Source organism: Mastigoproctus giganteus, chromosome 8 (assembly GCF_048544385.1).
Source record: "Mastigoproctus giganteus isolate SK-2022 chromosome 8, ASM4854438v1, whole genome shotgun sequence".
Lineage (NCBI taxonomy): Eukaryota > Metazoa > Arthropoda > Arachnida > Uropygi > Thelyphonidae > Mastigoproctus > Mastigoproctus giganteus.
The window spans coordinates 24,288,680-24,306,036 of NC_143582.1; the positions used below are offsets into that span (position 1 = coordinate 24,288,680).

Consider the following 17,357-nt stretch of genomic DNA (forward strand, 5'->3'; position numbering starts at 1 on the left):
TACACTGAATAGTGTCTGTACCTATACTACAAATATGATCTGTCAGGTCAGCCATAATCATCAAAGGAAAGCCAGCAGGAGTTCGAGTTGCAGTGGCTATAGCAGATTCATGCCTCCATCAAAGCAAAGCCATTCAAAACCATTGCACAGAACTCCATGTAATCCAGCACTACACCATACCACATTACCAATCCAAGGCTTCCAGATGGAGAAGTGTCTTCCGCGAATGGACACAATATCTGTACATGCAAGTGTGTGATATAGACTTCCAACTACTTCTACAATATGTCTAAAAAATCCCCTCCATATGCAGTATATACCAACCCCCTGAGTGCCGAGCTGTAGGAATAACGCACCAAGTGTGATCGCAGCCCAGGAAAATAGCTCATTGCAGTAATACTAACTTTTACAAATAATTCTGAATTTTATTCTTTATAAAAAAGAAAAAAAATAATAATTCAATATTATCTATTTATAATTCACCTCTAATGAAACAAAATATTTTGATCAAAATGGAGTTCAGTGTCATCTTTATTCTGTTCACATTTCGTAAGCATCTAAAGCACGGATTCGGCGTCCCTAGGTCTGGCGTCTTCTACAACATTCGCTAACGTTCGTGTCGAGAAAATCCTATTTGAAAATTCGAAATCAAACAAAACAAATTTTTGTAAACAAGAATTGGCATGCAAAGAAATTAAAATAAATATGCTAATGTGCCTCAACTATCGTAATACAAACTTATCAAAATGGAACTGTCTCAAAGGGACACCATAAAATAAACAAATTAGAATTCTTTGGGGGGGGGGGCAAAAATCACAAAAATTGTGCCTCAGATGTCATATAAGCATCTGAATTTTGGTCTATTCAAGGTTACGTTGCATCTGAGTTCCCTATATATGGGCTTGGCGCACCCAGGGTCCTGAGTTCAGTATCATCATTCTTCTTTTTCTTTCTTGGTGATTCCTTTCACTTCTGACTTTTGTTCTCTCTCTCTCTCTCTCTCTCTCTCTCTCTCTCAGGGTAACTCAATTTTTTTTTTTGGCTGGTGCAGCAAAAGCCTCAGGCTTCCCTGCACCATATGGCTAATAATAATTTAATTTAATGCTTTTATATCAGTAACTTAATACATCGGTAATCGAATGTACTATGTTGGATGGCTGCATATAAAATCCTATGTTAATAAACTAATAGCACTAATTTCATTAGTATGTGCTTTGATCGTTAACCACCACATTTTATTTATTTATTTATATAGGTGCAACGAAAAGACTTACCTTTCGACATATTTTAGGCTCAGTAAACAGCCTCTTGTTGGTTAAACTCTTGCTTCAACAGAACAAGCTTCTGCATGTTGAAACTCTGGCGCTGGCATCGCAGCGAAAACTTGTAAATGCCGTTGCTTAGCAACTGCAAATAATATTGGCGTGTGGTGTTCTGAATGCAATTCAACTAAAGAAGTTTTCGAATTCAGTATATTATAAAAATATGTTATAAATAGAAACGCAGTGTATTGAAAATTATATTAAAATTCATATTTTCACTGTAAAGTTTTTTTATGTCTTTATTAAATGAAATCATGCTTAAAACCTAGTTTATTTTTTTTTCTTCTTTTTTTTTCTTTTTTTTTTTTTCGTTCTGATGATTCCGCAAAGTAAAGATCGTTTGTAACCTAAGTATCATAATATCTGGATTGGTGGAGTCTTGGATCTAGGAAAATAATGTTGAAGCTCTTTGATAGAAGCAAAATTTAATTTCATGCTAGTCTGATTCTAATTATATGCTTAAAACTGATGTTTACAAAAGTGACTTGGGGATGTTTACCTAGTAAAATTGTTTTTTTTTTTTTTAGAAATTAAAAAGGGCATATCGTAAACTATGTCTAAGTTCGTGTTTCAACAACGCGGGAACGAAGCCTTTTAGCCTACGATAAAAAGGCACATACTCTGGACAAAGAGCACAGCTCATGTTTCAAAAACACGGAGTAGATATTCTCTATGAAACTACTTATTTTAAAACCTTTTCGGGGCCATTCACAAATTTCGCAAAGCGATTTTTTTTTTTTTTTAACTTTATGAACATCGTAACAGGAGTAATGCTTGGGGGCTCAGGTAGAGTAGAGTCGTTGGAACCTCTTTTTAAATTTGCTTTTATCCAGCGGGTAGTTGATTGCTGGAACAAACTTCTATTTGTCGTTGTAGAAGTTGATAGCTTAAATGAATCAAAGAAGAACTGGGCAAACTTTTAGAGCAAATGGATGTGTGAAATGGAATTTGTTTTTTTTTTTTTGTTTTTTTTTTTTGACTGATACTGTATAAGCTTGCTTTCTTGCATCATATGCCTTTCTAATGCTAATGCTAAATTTTGGGGGATTATCCGAGTTCTTTATTAAATAAAATAGTTTAATAAAATTTAACAGACTATTTTAGCCGAGGATGACTCAGCTGAAATTCTTCTCGAATGAGCCCCTTGTTGAAAAATTGGCAACACACTCTTTCCCGCAACGCTTCGTAACCGCAGCTTTGACTCTCCATTCCTGTTATTATTATTAAAAAATAAATAAATAACTTTTTCTCCTTTATGGGTTTTTTTCCAACTCGTGACGGGTACTGGTACCAAGTGCATGGAGTGGCTGGATGTGTCCGCTTACTATAATTATTGTTATTATTACTGTTGGTCGAGGAGCTCTCTTACAGTCATGCATGTTCAGGATCGCGGCTTTCTGGTGTTCCATGTAAGTATTCCCTGGGAGGCCTATTGCTGCTATGGGGAGCTCTTTAGCACCATGTCGGTAGTTGACACGATGATCAGGATGGCCATTACTTGTTACATATTATTATTATATTTAGGATTTGATAAGGCAGTACATAAGTTGAATTACTGGACAATTGTCTTTGAAAGTAGGTTGTTTATCATGTGACCAGTCATAGGTCATTGTTTCTGTCATCTGTTTTGTTCGATTCACGATAAAGCATTACAGTGATCAGATGTCCCGGTATCTTTTTGGAAGACTAAATTAATGTCCCGGTTTTCCAAAATTTTAGATATAATGGTCGGTTTACAGAGAATTTTTATTATCTCCATTTGCAGGAACAAATTTGCAATCTGAAACAATATCTATCAAATACGAGTTTTTAATTAAATAGCCTTCTCATTTCTAGTGCTGATGCAGCCACTTATACGTGTAAGTTCCCCAAAAGCCGATTCTAAGAAGAAAACAAAGATAACAACGTGGCATATATTTCCCTTCTTTCTCCTCTAAGTTGTCTTAGTTGTGTAGATTTCGAGTTCACTCACTGTGCTATTTTGCAAAACACCCTCCTATGAGCTAAAAGGCGGAATTCCACGTGGTTAGTGGACAGACAATCTTGCTCTTGCTCAAGATCTTGCTCAAGAATATGATGTTATTTTAATTACTAGTTCGTCGAACTTTGTTCAAACACCAAAATTTATTGAAAAAACGTTTTTGAATAACTATTAAATGAATCATACTCCCATGTTATGAATGGTGTGTTTAGAATATTCAATAAGTGATTACTAAAACTTGAATAATCCAAAATTGTAGAATAAAAGAATAAGAATATCTAAATGCTTAAATTATGCATTAAAATAAAATTGTTCCTTTAAATGCTTGTGAAATTTTAACTGATCACAAATTCAGGATGAAGAAATTATATCGTTTAAAGATATCTATATTTGATATCTATATTTTATTTGATATCTATATTTTATTTGATATCTATAGAACGACTTGTCAATACCTAGTAAAATGGGATGAACCCTTCAATAGTAAATTGAATTTATGGAATGAATGCTTTTAAAAAGTACACCAGATGAAATATGTATAAATCCATTACTGATATAGAATTTCAAATTGACGAAAACCTATTTAGTTCATTTCTTTGCTTAAAAACTTAATTTCAGAAGATTTGAAAGAGAGGAAAGGTGACTGGTTTCAGAGATCTTGTTGCGATCGGTGGTCATTGTGTTTTCTGAAGTTTACATAAATTATCAGGGACACATTGTTGATATAAGCTAGTCTGTAATCAAGTCACAAAGGAGGTTAGGCAAGCGAAGGCAGATAACGAGAAATCTTTGGCAAAGGATGTTATGAAAAACAGCAAGAACTTCTTTAGTTATATAAACTCTAGAAGGTAGAGGATGAATCATATTGGTCCACTTGTTATCGATGATTCGACTGTTATTTATTATTATTATTATTATTAACCATATGGTGCAAGGAACCCTGAAGCTTATGCTGTACCAGCCAAAATAAATTTCTGAGTTACAATGAGAGAGAGAGTGAGAGAAAGTAGAAGGGAAGGGGAATCACCAAGAAAGACAAGAATGATGATATCCATTGATGATCCTGCTCAGATAGCTGATGATCTGAATGAGTATTTTGCATCTGCATTCACACATGAGGAGTTATTAAAAGAGGAGAATGCCAGAAGTTTATCAAACTGTAACAGGATGCTTAATGATTTTATTATAACTGAGAGCAAAGTGGAGGAGAAATTGTTGAAGTTAAACATAAGAAAGGCACCCGGGGTGGATGGTATCTATTAAGTTATATTAAAGGAGACGGCAAAGGAAGTAAGCAAACCCTTATTATTATTATTATTATTATTATTATTATTATTATTATTAGCTATATGGTGCAAGGAAGCCCGAGGCTTATGCTGCACCAGCCAAAAAAAAAAATTCCCAAGTTACCCTGAGAGAGATAGAGAGAGAGAGACAGAGAGAGAGAGAGAGAGAGAGAGAGAGAGAGAGAGAGAGAGAGAGTCAGAGTCAGAAGTAAGTAGAAGAAAATCAGAAGTAAGTAGAAGGAAATCACCAAAAAAGAGAAGAATGATGATATCCAGCTCAGGACCCTGGGTGTGCCAAGCCCATACTCACCAGATGTGAGCCCCTGGGGTTTATCCATAATTATGAGAGCATCCTTGGACTTAGGGGAAATCCCCACGGAATGGAGATGTGCAAATGTATCTCCAATTCAAAAAATGGGGGATCGAAGGGTGACACGAGTAATTACATAATTAATTCCGGGGAAAATAATTGAATCAGTGGTTAAAGACACATTGCAGTTTCGTCTAAACAAGACTGCAGTAATAATTCAGACACGGCACGGGTTTGTTAAGGGAAAGTCTTGTCTGACAAATTTCATTGGATACTATGATGTAGTTACAAAGGAACTAGATGCAAAAAATAATTTTGATATCATATACTTGGATTTCAGGAAAGCTTTTGACGCTGTTGCGCATGGAAGACTACTGTACACATTGGAGCAGTATGATATTAAGGGCAAGTTGTTACAATGAATAAAAGGGTGGTTGAGTGAGAAAAGACAGGCAATGATAATCAATGGAAGCTGCTCTTCGTGGACTAATGCTTTTAGTGGAGTCCCCCAGGGTTCGGTGTTGTGCTCACTGTTGTTTTGTATATTTATCAATGATATTGATGAAGGTATATCAGGCTTAATGTCGAAGTTTGCAGATGATACAAAGGTTGGCACTTTTCTTAATGACAGTAATGGCAGTGTGATACTGCAACAGGATCTAAAAAAGTTAAAGTTGGGCAAATGGGCTGAGAAGTGGCAATTGAAGTTTAACATTGACAAATGCGAAGTACTGCATATGGGTCGAAGTAACCCCAGAGAAACGTTCTAACTGTGTGGTACTACACTTAGGGTGGTAGAAAATGAAAAAGACCTGGGAGTAATTGTGCAGTAAGATATGAAATTTTCAGAGCAATGCAGACAGGCTGCCAGAGCAAGTTATGGAGTATTGTCAATGACATACAGGAATTTTGCTAGTAGGGAAAAGGAAGTGATTATCCTTTTGTATAAGGCAATGGTCAGGCCACGCCTTGAGTACTGCGTACAGGTCTGGGGGCCTCATTTTAAGAAGGATGTAGAGTTGCTAGAACGAGTACAGAGAAGGGCAATAAGATTGGTGAGGGGAACGAAGGAGTGGTCTTACAAAGAAAGGCTTAAGTTCTGAAAATTGCAGCGTCTGGAGACTAGGCTCCTGCGGGATGATCTGGTTGAGGTGTATAAGATGTATAAGGCCTGGAATGGGTTGAGCTGGCTCAATTCTGATGGGATTCTCCCTCTTGCTCAGATTACGAGCCTGAGGGGGCATAAATTCAAATTGAGGATAGAATAGATGTGTGGAAATTTGCCTTTAGCTAGCGGGATGTTGATTGCTGGAACAGACAACTTCCATCTGTTGTTGTGGGAGTTCATAGCTTGAATAAATTCAAGGAGGAACTGGTCAAACGTTTAGAGGGGTTGAATGTGTGAAATGGATTTTTTTTTTCTGCTGATGATTTTTTTGATTTTTGATTTTTTTTCTTGCATCACAAGCCTCTACCACTATTACATTTCAATCCTAAAGGAATTGAATTGACAAATGACCTGGTTTTTCGTTACCATTCCGACAAATAATGGAAATATTGAAAGAATATTTTTGAAATTCATTAATCATATAAAAAGTTGTATTAATTGGCTACACCGGTATCAAGTTTTCAAGTTATATTTCAGAAAAATCTATAATTCATTTAAAAGATTTTCTAATTTACAATATACTATGAATCACACTGAAAACTATTAATATTTTCTTTGAAATTATATTTTCCTGGAATATGATTTTAAAAAACCACGTTAAGTATGTGTCTAGAATTTTACTCCATCCTGTCAGTATTCATTAGCCGGCTGGATGAAAAAAACCGTTAATACCATTATATATTACCTAAATTTATATAAATTCAATGCGAATATTCTTATTGATTAAAATATGATTACGGCACAAAGAACTGCAATAAAACATGATTGAGTAAAAAGCTTTTGGCTTCTGATAAATGATATTTTTTCTTTCATAAATATTTCTGTTTCATTGTCACATATTATCTAAACATGACGAAGTTATTGTTATCCAGTTTCCCCCCTTTTATTAATCTGAACTTATCATCCCATTACGGTGTCCAATACCGATTAAATTCTATCCTATTCATTTTCTAACATCTTAGAAACAAATCTATTTAAGATTTGTGAGCAGAGTGTAAACTTCGATATTGTGTTTCTTTTTCAAGGGTCGAATTGTAGTTCTGTATTTTCTCGTGAGAAGTCCAGTCTCCTTATCTGGAAGTGGACCTTTACCTGGTAGCCACTTACTCATGTAAAGTACAGTTACTTACCGGCATGCTCTCTGACCTATGAGATATCCTAAAGGAAACTCGTCATCGATACCATCTTCGAAATAGTTCATAATCACGGAGGAAGTTAAGTGTATAAGGGATGCCATCCATGATAAGTTTTTAAAACTTGGTTCCGTTAGGGTTAGTTGAAGTTACATTTTCAATGAGAGAAAGAGAGACAATTTTACGATATTTGGTATGTTTAGTTTTTAAACTACTAGTTGTATAAGGTTAAATAAATTAGCTTTTAAAAAAAAAACTCACGTGGTTATTTAGAGAGAAAAATTTCATGGATAAAACCACTGTTCTAACAAACAGGAAACAAAGAAGGATGCGATGTAGTAGTTTCGCTGAACAGACGTATATAATTATCGTCTGTTTGCAATGTTCGTGACGTCAGATCCGGTTTAGCTAGGAGATTCAATTTAATTTGTGGGATAATCACACATGCCTCCAAACTGAAACTCATAGAGTGGGTTTTTCCTTTCTAAGACACTGCCTTCCCTATGCTTGCCACGCTGAGTTCAAAATAGTTTTAAAAAGAAAATGACACTAGAGTATTTGTTTTAAAAATAATAGTTAGCTTTATTGTTTTTTTTTAAATTACAACAAATACTGCGATGAAAGTGATATAACCATAATTTAAAGCTATGTATTATTAAGGTTTTATTTTTTAAAAAGATACTTTTTGGAGGGGAATTCTTCCCCTGGAATATAATCTTATTATATTCGGACTGTTTTTTGCTATATACAATGCAACCATAAAAATGAGATTATGTTTAGAACAAGAGTTTGACTGGTTTTAAAGGTTTAAGAAGCAAGGAAGACATCAATTAAGGAAAAGGTGGATTCTGTTCGAATCAGAATCAAATGTGACCAAATCTGTGGTCACATTTGATTTGAACAGAAATAAATCAAATGTGAAATTTGATTTATTTCGTGTAGGCTTTACTTAAAAACAAACTACAATGCAATCGTATTGCTTTCTTTAATTAAGGAATATTTCAAATAGCTGGATATTCTTTTAGAATATTGTTGATATATATTCATTTTAATGAAGTGACAATTTTTGTTTCTTTGGCAGGTATCTTACTGGACTTCTTGAATGGTATTTAAGGTGCTGTGGAAAATCCTACCGGTGAACCACAACTGGGACATGTGTGGAGGGTGTCTCGACAACAGTCTGTTACAAAAGGAATCCAAAAGCATGGCCAGCTAAAAAAAAAAAACAATAATAATTTTTAAACTTTCTTCAATTAATCAAGTTATTAAAACAGTGAAAACTTTCATAGAAAAGAATATTAAAAATTGAAAAAAATTGTTGATGAAAACGAGAAAAAACACATAATATTGAAAATAAGTAGGGCGAATCCAGTCGGAGACCGAAAGAATTTTTAAAAGTCCAATCGGGGATGCAGTTGGTTGATCTCATGAGGACGGAATAGGGTTTCCCCACGAGTTATTCCAGGTTTTACAGCCAGAACAACAAACCTTTTCCCTTGATACTAGAGGGACGACAGTACTTTCCAGATGAGAACATTTACTGAATCTGATTAATTCTGAAATATGTCCAATGGGCCAATGTTCTCTTTACACCCACTTGTAAATAGAGCATTGGCCCATTTAACAAACAGGTAATTGTACAGGAAACAGGAAATCGTACATGTCTTTAGTTCCAAAGCGTGGTTTTCTGCACCTTAAATGGGCTCTACTGTGGCGAGGAAAGAAGTGACACAAAACATGGGTCGTCTTGAATAGCTTCGCCTTTCTCTTTGTATACAATTTGCCTTGAAACTGTCGCTCCTGTAACCTCTGAGAGAGAGAGAGAGAGAGAGAGAGAGAGAGAGAGAGAGAGAGAGAGAGAGAGAGAGAGAGAGAGAGAGAAAGAAATGCTTGGCTGCTGTCATCATTGAAATCTAAGACTCGCTGTCAGGCAACGATCCCATTAGCGTTTGAACCCGTGCGTTTAAAACGCATTGGCTCGGCTTCAATTGATGCTATCTCGTGCTGCTAACGGACGCGGTTCCGACGCAAGTAATTACACAAAATGTACACCGATGAGCCAAAACATTATGATCACTTACCTAATATGACGTTGGTCCTCCACGTGCAGTCAAAACAGCTCGTACCCGGCGAGCCATGGACGCTACAAGATATATAAATGTGTCTTGTGGTATCTGGTACCAACACGTAACCAACAGATCCTTTAACTCTTGTAAGGTCCGTGGTTGAGACGCCGCAGATCGGAGTTGCTGTTCCAACACAAACCACAGATGCTCGATGGGATTGATGTCTGGGGAATTTGGAGGCCAGGGCAATACCTGGAAGCCTCCTTCATGTTCTGCAAACCAGTCTCGAACAATCCGGGCGGTGTGAACTGGCGCATTATCCTGCTGAAGGACGGCACCGCTAGAGGGGAAGACCGTTGCCATGAAAGGGTGTACCTGGTCAGCAACGATGTTTAGGTATATAAGGCATAAGGTATGTTCGTGCCAGACGGCACCTGGGATTTCTCCCATCTCCGCGTGTGTTCGTTGTATCGAGAACAGTACACTGTCAAGCCAGAGACTTGAAAGTGTGTAGGCCATGTCTGTGCAGTGTGATGTGTTGTGCCCATTGTTTGTCCTGCTTATTGGCCGCTAGATCCCTAGTGGGGCCCGACGTTGCCCATACCTCGCTACGTGGAGGCTAGTCGGGTGTGTCCAGAATCACAACAAGTTGCTCTGGCAGATCCTGCCACCTAGTTTCCTGGGATTTCAGTGGCTAAGACCTAAAAAAAATTCCACGCGTTTGAAGTTAATTCTTAATGAGTTTGCTGTTAGGAAATCGCTGGTTGGGGTTGAACGCTAGAGAGATGTGTTAAAAGCCCTAATTGGTCGAACAAAATTTTGTTGTTATTAAATTTAGACGTGTGGGCTATACGCTAGTTGATGTTTAGGTAGGTAGTAGGCGTCAGAGTGCCCGGCACATGGATGACTGGACCCAGGGTATCCCAGCAGAACATCGCCCAAACATGACACCGCCGCCACCGGCTTGTTTTAGTCCCACGGTGCATCCAGGCGCCATCACTTCCCCGGGTAAACGACGCAAACGTACCCTGCCGACCAAATGGTGCAACAGGAAACGTGATTCATTGGACCAGACGACGGTCCAGTTTCGATGGTCGCGTGTCCATTGTAGGCGCTGTCGCAGGTGAACCGTGGTTAGCATGGGCACTCTTAGCGGCCTGCGGCTACGCAGCCCCATTTTCAGTAGGGTTCGATGTACTGTGTGTTGTGACACATTACTCCTGTCACCGGCATTCCAATTAGTGGCGAGTTGCGCCACAGTCGCCTTCGCTCACCTCGAGCTTCCATGAGCCGTGGTCGTCCAACACCTCGCCGGCGGTTCGTGGGTTCCCCTCCTCGGATTGCTTTTGGTAGGTACTAACCACGGTTGACCGTGAGCATCCCACCAGCCGTGCTGTTTTGGATATGCTCTGACCCAGTCGTCTGGCTATTACAATTTGGTCTTTGTCAAACTTGCTTAAGTCCGCTGTCTTTCCCATCTGAAGAACAAGAGTAACACTAATTAACGGAGCTTAGTATCATGTGTTTTTTATACCGTGTCCCGACCCGCGCACGCGCCGTAGTTCACCTGCAGTTGCTTCGATTTGCATAACGACTCGCTGGTCATAATGTTTTGGCTCATTGTGTACGATCGAATAACACCGAGTCATTCTCATTTTTGTCGCTCTGACTGCCAATAGGAATCCAGCTTCATTGAATATGTTTTATTGAAGCTAATATACCAGCACATTTATGGCAGCATATGGGCTCAATTTAGTAATGTGTGTACTTGTGTCCACGTACTTTACCCATTACCAAAGCACTATTATTGCCATAACATTTGTATAACGAGGGATTCGAACTCATAAGAGCCTTCAGTTTTATTAACTAAGCCGCTCAACCTTATCAAAGTTATTTTAAATATTATATGATGATTAGTCAGTTGAAAGAGGGAGTAAAAAAATTATTATTAATTAACTCTTGTTTTTGTTAATATTTTATTTACCTTTGTTTAATTATTTTGATGGTAACTGATCAAAATAATTAAAGATAGTTTATCTTTGCTAAGATATCGTTGGTTGTTAATTTATTAAGGAGATTAAGGAGTACCATTGGTACAATTCCATTAATCTTGGCCATAACAACCAGGATCTAATAACAGGCTCACGGGAATTTCTGTCAGCATACCCCTGCAAATACCTCTCTGTGACATGTCTAAAAATATAGCAGTGAAGTTTACTCTTTGGTACGAAGAAATTCCAATAAAGTGACCAATAGCTTTTTTTGCTACTTAAGCGCAGAGCACCTGGCACCAGAATTCTTTCGAAATATGTGACGCTTGCTTGATTTCTTTAAACCAAAAACACTGCCATTTCAATTTTTACCGCTCTAGTGCTTCCTAATGATAGACACTGCAACTGAAACATGCTAGGCAGTAAACAAAATACTGTACAACATTCAGGTACAAGTCACTGAATGTGATTTGGTCTTGAACAGAAAAATAAAAATATCTCACTTTATAAATTGTCCTTGTATAATTATTACTCATGTATTGTTTGTTGCTAAACACATTCAAATTGTTTACTGCCTTCAAAAGCAGCTTACTTGATCCCATGTATATCGGATTATCCGAGTTCTAAAGTCTGATAATCCGACACACTCAAGATGATTTCGGTGCCGGATTTACAAGGTATTCCGCATTATTGAATGTTTATCTAAACATACTTTTGAAGTCTTAATCTAAAATTTTTGGTGTACAAGAATACATTTAGCTAATTATTTCATATTTATTTGGTAATCAATGGACGCTGCTCTTCGTGGACTAATGTTATTAGTGGAGTCCCCCAGGGTTCGGTGTTGGGCCCATTGTTGTTTTCTTTTTATCAATGATATTGATGAAGGTATATCAGGCTTAATGTCGAAGTTTGTAGTGATACAAAGGTTGGCACGGTTGTTAATGACAGTAATGGCAGTGTTCTACTGCAACAGGATCTAGAAAATTTGGGCAGATGGGCTGAGAAGTGGCAACTGAAGTTAACATTGACAAATGCAAAGTACTGCATATGGGTAGAAATGACCCCAGAGAAACGTACCAACTGTGTGGTACTACACTTAGGGTGGTAGAAAATAAAAAAGATCTGGGATTAATTGTGCAGTCAGATATGAAGTTTTCTGAGCAATGCAGACAGGCTGCCAGAGCAGGTCATGGGGTATTGTCAATGATATACAGGAATTTTGCTAGTAGGGAAAAGAAGATGATTATCCTGTTGTATAAGGCAATGGTCAGGCCACGTCTTGAGTACTGCGTACGGCTCTGGAGGCCTAATTTTAGGAAATATGTAAAGCTGCTGGAACGAGTACAGAGAAGGGCAACAAGATTGGTGAGGGGAATGAAGGGATCCTCTTACAGATGTAGAATAGATGTGCGGAAATTTGCCTGTAGCCAGCGGGTGGTTAATTGCTGGAACAAACTTCCATCTGTCGTTGTGGAAGTTGATAGCTTATAAATTCAATGAGGAACTGGACAAACTTTTAGAGGGAATGGATATGTGAAATTGTTTTTTTTTTGGGTGATGCTACATAAGCTCATACGCTTGCTTTCTTGCATCATATGCCTCCATTACTACTACTTCTACTACTACTATTTCGTCTAGCTGTTATTTTATCTAATAAAGTAATAAGAAATGCATAAAGCACAGGGATTAATCATGAAACAAGCTTCAATTGCTTCAGAAATAACTAGAATTGTTATTAATGCCAACTCAACTCGTTCTGTAATATGATTGGATGGTCTGTTGATAATTAACTTCTTCGCAAATTAAAAGAATTATAAATTCGTTACACAATTAACTTTTATTTCATATTTTGTCTACTAAATTAATTTTAAATGATTTTTAATAATCAAATATACACGGGGCATTGCTTTTGAATATGTTGAATCCAAACGGCGTTCCTCTGTCTTCCTGTCCATTTTGGGGCTTCAATAAAACAATTATAATCCCTTATATCTGCAATAATCGGTGTTATAAGTGAGATGTATGGATGAAGTTCCAGGTTAAAAGTATTTAAAAAAAAACAATCATAGTAAAAAATGTTTACTGATCCACCATCTATTCTCAATAGACACGAGTTGTAACGCACAGTAGCAACATAAATCAAAGCATAGCGTCATCTGTGATAACACTGTACGTTTCTAACATAAATTACGTGACATTAAAATGTTCGCAATTCGCATGCGCACTGCGCAGTATCGCGTGTTTTATTGTCGATTCAGCAGATGCGTCCCATTTTTTATGTTTTAAAATTGGGTTAGGGGCACTGAAAAGCTGAAAGTGGCAGGGTTTCTCTGGACCCTTAGTGATCCTGACATTACAAGTTGGGATCATATTTGAAATATTTTATAATGACTTTGTTTAACGCTATGATTCTCTCTTTGAAGAATTATAAAGATAAGTTTAGTATTATGTCAGTAATTTCTACTCAAGATTGTTGGCCACATTGCTCTCCAACATACTTCTTACATAATCATATGTATATTGAAATAACTATTATCATATTGATTGATAGTGGACTGCTGTTGATGTCCATGAAGCTTCGCAAAGTGCCAACAAACGTTTTGAAATATAAAATGTTGGGAAATGGAAGGTCAATCGATTGAAAGAGAGAAGGCAGAGCGTACGTTTATTACTTAACACAATCACGTGATAACATCGATTTGCACGATGACAGGAATATTGTGAGTGAGCTGTCAGACATCAACAAAGGGTTTAGTAGTCTGTGGAACCTTTAATTAAATGTCCGATATGATATATATGTTGTATTATACTCTAAAATAAAACAAGTAATAAAATATACTCAATACTTGTATAAAATGCGTTCTCCATTGGAACGCTGAAACAATATGCCCTCAAGAAAATGTCCAAACTGAACATTTTATTACTTTCTATTGCACACGAGGGACAAATTTACATAGGCGTTTAGCCATTCAAAACAACCACCACAAGAGAAAATAAAAAAAAAAAATTGGTAACACTAACTATTCTTAGACATAATCTTAGAATATTAAAACCAGCCTTAAAGCTAATATTGCCATCTATAAGTAGATAAATATTAAATTAATAAATAACAGTATAAAATACTTGGCAGTTTTTGATTGTAACAAAACAGTTTTCAGTATAAAGTTTTAGTTGATCATTAGCAATTTTACTTAGAAAGTAGAGCAATGCTGATGAAGATGGATAAACACGACTTGAAACGTTTATGTATTTCAGTTATGTAATATTTTTGTTATAAATAAATTAATTCAGAGACAATATAAGGAGGCAATCAAACTTATTAATGTTCTCTTTTAATGTATTTATATGTGGGATTTCAATACGATAGACATAAGTGGGTAGATGGTAGCGGTTTCTCAAGAGTGGGTCCACAACAAAGGAAGCAATGGGACCTTAGTTGCTAATGCTCCTAAAAACCAAATAACAAACAAACCACAACAAAGATTTGGTTGCTTCTGAGAGAGTTTCGTTTCATATGAGTAAATATGAAGTAGAGTTTCACAGAGGTTCAGTAAAACTTCCCTTCACATGGAATTTTAAGGCACGGAAGAAGAACCTAGGGTCGTTCCAAGCTAATTTAGCACCAACAACAAACAGTTCATACTACATCCCCTACAAATTAAAATTCATTTCATTTTTTTCATTTGCATTTCACCCTTTTCAGGAACTGGCTGGATATGAGCAAATTTACAAGCAGAAGGGAAAACATCTTTGGTATAAGAAAGTGAAAAAAAAGATGACTCAGTACAGGAGCACAGATTTTGAGAACAAGAAGAGAAATACCACTAGGACCTGGAGCTTTCTTAGCACCAAGATTGTTTTGAAAATCCTTCTGACATATTTTTGACGAAAGAGCACAGGAGTCATTGAATGGAATGTACTGGGAATGCTAGAAGGTGATTATACTTATAACAAGGCGAGGATTGTGGAGTATTATGCTCTCCCAGTTCAGAATATCAGGAATTTAATAGATGGTTTAACGAGAGAATCTGATATGGTTATCACAAAGCCCAGATGTGAGAATGTTTGACAATTAAGGCTAGCAAACATTGAGGAACACAAAACAGTCGGCCAGGAACATATAATACAATATTTTTATTGCAATCAGCGAAAATAAGAATTTTACATGGATACCTGATGCAATGCCCATAACAGGAAAAAATGCTAGGGGTTTGACATAGAAAGGAACTAAACCTCTAAAAACTAAAACTCTAAAAACAAAAAATAAGTTGTAAACACATGAAAACAGATTTTTTTCCCACAATATCAACAAACTGATCAAGAAAAAGAACAGTGACAGTAACTCGGCTGAAGACGAGAGCTGCTCCCTGATGATACGTCTTCTGTAGGCTTTGTCCTCAATGAATTTCTTGTAGTCAGCATCCATATCATGGACGTTTTGGAGCTGAGACTGCTTCCGATACCATCATCAACAGCCTAAAAACTCTTGTTATGTACTTAGCATAATTCTCTCTTCAGATTAACCCAAATAAATCTGCACAAATGGTGTTCTCACTCAAATCACACCCAACTCAACTAAACCTGAAAATCCATAGAACCTCCATCCCTCCAGTAACCAAGCACAGAGATCTCGGCGTCATCTTTGATCCTAAGCTCAGCTTAAAACACCATGTCGCAGATATTCACAACAAGGTCTGCCGATCCAGATGGCTTGCCAAACAACACTTCCTTCGTGTCACAGAGTCTCAGTACACCCTTCAATATATTTACCGGTTTCTTTTGCCAGTCATTACCTACGGATCTGAAATCTGGGCGTCAGCAGTGAAAACCACGCTAAAAACCATCTACATCTGATGAGTATTGGCTTGTGCTCTTCAAGCACAAGCTTCCACCACTCACACATACTTCAGAAATGACCAAACTTCTAAACTAAAGAAAAGTCTCAGAACGGATCTTCACCCTCTGCTTACTCGTCACCATTAAAATGATAGCGGGTGAAATCAATACGCCAGAGAATCCCCCCCGAAATCCTTAAGGGACCTCCCTTCTTTACAGTCCGTGGCGTGGAGGCTCAGGAAGGGCGACAGATTCCTGCCAATACTTGCATGCAGTATGCAGCAATCCATCTCGAAACATAGTATGTGCCGGTTAATAATCACTGGTCGTTAGAATTGGCCGCTTTATAGAATTAAATAAAAAAAAACATGATTGATATCATTAAAATGCACTACAATTTCATTGTTTATTAGGATCATATGTTCAGTTATAAGAATCAATTTTGAATGCCTTTGTGATATTTTTGTAATGCACATATTTTTAGGTCCTAAATTTAAATCATAAAAAAATAAAATAATATATTATAAACGGATAGCAAACCCGATCTTATTACATTTACGATAATACCGAAACCTGGAATTCTCTGGGTTTTTATGATGTTATTGGGATGAAATGTGTTTCCCCTTCCATGAAATCTTCAATTACATACCTAACCCTAAAAATAAAAATTCAGTATCTTCTCTTCATTTCTATATTTAAACTTCCTAAACTTTTTACCGTTCAGTATCTTACATGCATAAGTCGTGTAGTTGCAGTGTGCTTTGTCTTCTTTGTTATTGATTAACGTTTATCTTTTTCACTGTTTTAAAATTTACAGCCCCCAAAAAATATTAGTGTCAGCAAGATGAGAGTAAAAGAAAAGTTACAACTTACAGAAACATATGACAAATTAAATTTAAGCAATGTATCTCAAAGGGGAAGCAGCAGTGAAATTAGAAGTGCCTCAGTCATCTTCATCAAAATTATTAATTATCTTCTTAAAAGGAATTTGCAATTGGGTAAGAAAAACCGAAAAAAGTTGCACTAGTTTGGACAACTGCCCAACTCACCCAAAGTTGACTTCTTAAACATTGAATTAGTTTTACTACCTTCGAATACCACATCACTGATTGAACCTCTGGACCAGGGAATAACAAAAACCTTCAAGACCTTTTATAGATCGGATATGAGGCGACGAATCATCCAGTCTATAGATGATGGTTTGGGAACATTATCCGATATCGCAAAGTAGATGATTGTTCTAGATGCACTTCATATGACA

At 36.8% G+C, this 17,357-nt stretch overlaps 1 protein-coding gene across 1 annotated transcript in view; it reads right to left on the reverse strand.

The window, feature by feature from the left end:
* Positions 1–8,282: 8,282 nt before the first annotated feature.
* Positions 8,283–17,357, reverse strand: part of LOC150081370 (LITAF domain-containing protein-like) — a 29,981-nt gene continuing 20,906 nt past the window's right edge. Inside the window, exon 3 of the mRNA XM_090378946.1 lies at positions 8,283–8,412. Within this exon, the coding sequence (XP_090235072.1) occupies positions 8,310–8,412 (103 nt within the window). The 3' untranslated portion in view covers positions 8,283–8,309. The remainder of the gene's footprint in view (positions 8,413–17,357) is intronic.